Raw genomic sequence first — 3,171 nt, forward strand, 5'->3', positions numbered from 1 at the left:
AGATTGTTGGGAGTGAGTCCCATATTAGCTAATTAAGGGAAAGATCTATATCCATTGGTACGAGACATTTTGGGTGAATCAAAAGCAAAGTGATGAGGACTCATGCTCGAAGTGCATAATATCATACTACTACGGTATTAGAGCTATGCTATCCCCTTAACTTAGTCATGCCAATCAAATTCTCAAATATCGAACAAAATTTGTACATTCTTTGACGAAGGTGTAGTCAAAAGTGACTGAAGTGTTGGACAAAAGGTATACTTTGTTCGAGTACTCTAGAAAAAAAAAGAATCGAGCCCAATGAACGGGAGGATGTTTGAAGGCTCTATAAGCCTCAATACTTCTCTACGGAACTCGACCCTTGACCGTTTATACCCCAGGCCTCAAATTGTGTATTGATCACATGGTGTTGAAAAGTGTTGACTACTTGTGAGAGATAATTAGAAGAAATGGGCATTTAATTTGGTGTGTGGCCCATTGATATGGGGGGTTTTCGGTGTGCTTTTGGCGTAGGAATAATAACACCCTTTGACAAACACACACTACTTTTGGCATCACTACAAGGAACACAGCAAATTGTTTTGAGTAGGAAAAAAACAAGGCGTAATGGAGAGGCTTTTAGAATTGTGTAAAATGACCGACAATCAACGCGACGCTGCTTCTCCCACTCTCCCCTCACATGGCCCCACTCCCTTTCTACTACGCCTTTCGCAAGATTTCATGTCGGTACGGGTCCTCCTTTGCCGCCGCTATCCACTTCAATTTCCCTTCTTATTTACCACACCTAAGGCTTGCAAAATAATACATCTTTTGAAGTGGACGCGGTGATTCCTTGGTGTATGCAAAGCAGAGTATGCTTTTCCACGTCTCATTCCTTCCCAAAATCTCTATAAATACCTCAATTCTCATTCCCTCTCTTCAAAACGCCTTCTTCAATTGTTTCAAAAAACCATCACTCAATTCTTGCCTTCTTCATGGGGATACTGTCTAGAAAGGCCACGTGCAACTCACATGGACAAGACTCCTCTTACTTTTTAGGCTGGGAGGAATATGACAAGAATCCATACGATGAGATTCTAAATCCTAAAGGCATTATCCAAATGGGTCTTGCAGAAAATCAGGTTGGTATTATCATCATCATTATTATTACTACTACTCATCATATAATCATATAATGCCTTTAATTAAGCTTCGTTTTGCGTTAATTAATGTCACAGCTATGTTTTGACCTGCTGGAGAGATGGCTAGAGGAGAACCCAGATGCCGCTGGCTTTAAAAGAGACGGGAAGTCCATTTTTAGAGAACTTGCCCTGTTTCAAGACTACAATGGCTTGCCTGCATTCAAAAAGGTACTGCCTTTTTGTCTTTTCAATTTTCAATACTATTATGTTCTTGTCGAAGCTGGATCTAATTCAATGCGCGTTTCAGGCATTGGCTGAGTTCATGTCGGAGATTAGAGGGAACAGAGTAACGTTCAATCCCGACCACATAGTTCTCACTGCTGGTGCCACCTCTGCTAATGAGACACTTATGTTCTGCTTAGCTGAACCTGGCGACGCCTTTCTTCTGCCCACCCCCTACTATCCTGGGTACGTTTCCAGAACCAAATTGTAGTGTAATTCTCTACTCTTTGCAATGTCTTACGTTGTCATAATTTTTACAGATTCGACAGAGATTTGAAATGGAGAACTGGGATAGAGATTGTCCCCATCCATTGTTCCAGCTCCAATGGCTTCAGAATTACAGAGTCTGCCCTGTTAGAAGCCTACCAAAGCGCCCAAAGTCGTGACCTCAAGGTCAAAGGCGTGCTCGTCACTAACCCATCAAACCCATTAGGAACCACCATCACTACTCAAGAACTCAACCTTCTACTCCAATTCATTGCATCAAAAAATCTTCATCTAATCAGCGACGAGATCTACTCCGGCACGGTTTTCCGCAACCCGGGATTCGTTAGCGTCATGGAAATTCTCAACCAAAACTATAAACACAATCATCAAATCCGTAAACAAGTTCACATTGTTTATAGTCTCTCGAAAGATCTCGGTCTACCGGGGTTTAGAGTCGGAGCGATTTATTCGAACGACGATGTAGTTGTGGCTGCAGCGACGAAAATGTCGAGTTTCGGATTGGTGTCGTCGCAAACTCAGTACCTTTTATCAGCTATGTTATCAGACAAGAAGTTTACTAAGAATTACATTAAGGAGAATCAAAAGAGGCTGGAGAAAAGACAGAAAATGCTGGTGAGAGGGCTGCAAAAGGCAGGGATTAAGTGCCATAAAGGGAATGCAGGGCTGTTTTGTTGGGTGGATATGAGGCATTTGCTTGGAGCCAATACTTTTGAATCAGAAATGGAGCTTTGGAGGAAGATTGTGTTCGAGGTGCGGTTGAACGTGTCGCCCGGACAGTCGTGCCATTGCTCCGAACCCGGTTGGTTCCGTGTTTGTTTTGCCAACATGTCCGAGGCAACGTTGGACCTTGCAATGCAGAGACTAAAGGCTTTTGTGGTTAACTCCACAGTAACTACTAGTCCTACTACTACCACTACTACAAACCATCTCCCCACGAAGAAGAAGAACATGGTTAAGTGGGTTTTTCGGTTATCGTTTAACGATCGCGTTGCCAATCACACGAACGATAACTTGGGATAATCCCCTCTTCGTGTTTTTTTTTTCCTTCTTCCTTGTGGGGAAGGAATTTCAATTTGTAGTATCATTTTTTCGAACGTGTAAAATACGTACATGCACTCGGTCCCTTTGTGGATTAGCAGTGGCGTCTGTAATCATCTCGATTTCGTATTAAACATTGGATCAATGCATTATTTATTCTATTTTTTTTATATGGGATCCGACTCCAAAAGCAATTAGAACCGATGACTATACTAAATACCCTTTAAAAAATTTGGAAGCGCCGTCCTAGATCTAAACTCTATCTTGGTCAAACGAAACACTAAATCTAGATATAAAGGCAGTAAAAGTCAAACCAACAAAACATTAAAAGTCAACGTTCAATGTTATTACGTGTGTGTGAACATCCATCCATCCATCTGGGTGAGAGTGGCAAGAGGGAGGGCGGGGTTTCGGCGGCATTAACGGCCAAGTTAACAAAAAATGAGCAACGCGTCTTCGGGTTATGATATGTCAAACGTAATTTGGTTTCCAAGTGTCCTCG

At 42.1% G+C, this 3,171-nt stretch overlaps 1 protein-coding gene across 1 annotated transcript; it reads left to right on the forward strand.

Annotated features, from left to right (window-relative positions):
• The first annotated feature begins 947 nt into the window (after nucleotides 1-947).
• On the forward strand, nucleotides 948-2,839 carry LOC111786147 (1-aminocyclopropane-1-carboxylate synthase 3-like). Its single transcript, XM_023666488.1, has 4 exons — nucleotides 948-1,121; nucleotides 1,218-1,349; nucleotides 1,429-1,589; nucleotides 1,664-2,839. Exons 1-4 carry the CDS (start codon nucleotides 975-977, stop codon nucleotides 2,649-2,651), a joined length of 1,428 nt encoding a protein of 475 aa, XP_023522256.1. The 5' UTR covers nucleotides 948-974; the 3' UTR covers nucleotides 2,652-2,839.
• Nucleotides 2,840-3,171: the final 332 nt, after the last annotated feature.

The sequence above is a fragment of the Cucurbita pepo genome, unplaced genomic scaffold (genome assembly GCF_002806865.2).
Source record: "Cucurbita pepo subsp. pepo cultivar mu-cu-16 unplaced genomic scaffold, ASM280686v2 Cp4.1_scaffold001092, whole genome shotgun sequence".
NCBI lineage: Eukaryota > Viridiplantae > Streptophyta > Magnoliopsida > Cucurbitales > Cucurbitaceae > Cucurbita > Cucurbita pepo.

Coding starts and splice junctions, on each gene's coding strand:
- LOC111786147 (XM_023666488.1), top strand. CDS start 975: ATGGGGATACTGTCTAGAAAGGCCACGTGCAACTCACATGGACAAGAC. Junction 1,122..1,217: donor TGGGTCTTGCAGAAAATCAG/GTTGGTATTATC, acceptor TTAATGTCACAG/CTATGTTTTGACCTGCTGGA. Junction 1,590..1,663: donor CCCACCCCCTACTATCCTGG/GTACGTTTCCAG, acceptor TAATTTTTACAG/ATTCGACAGAGATTTGAAAT.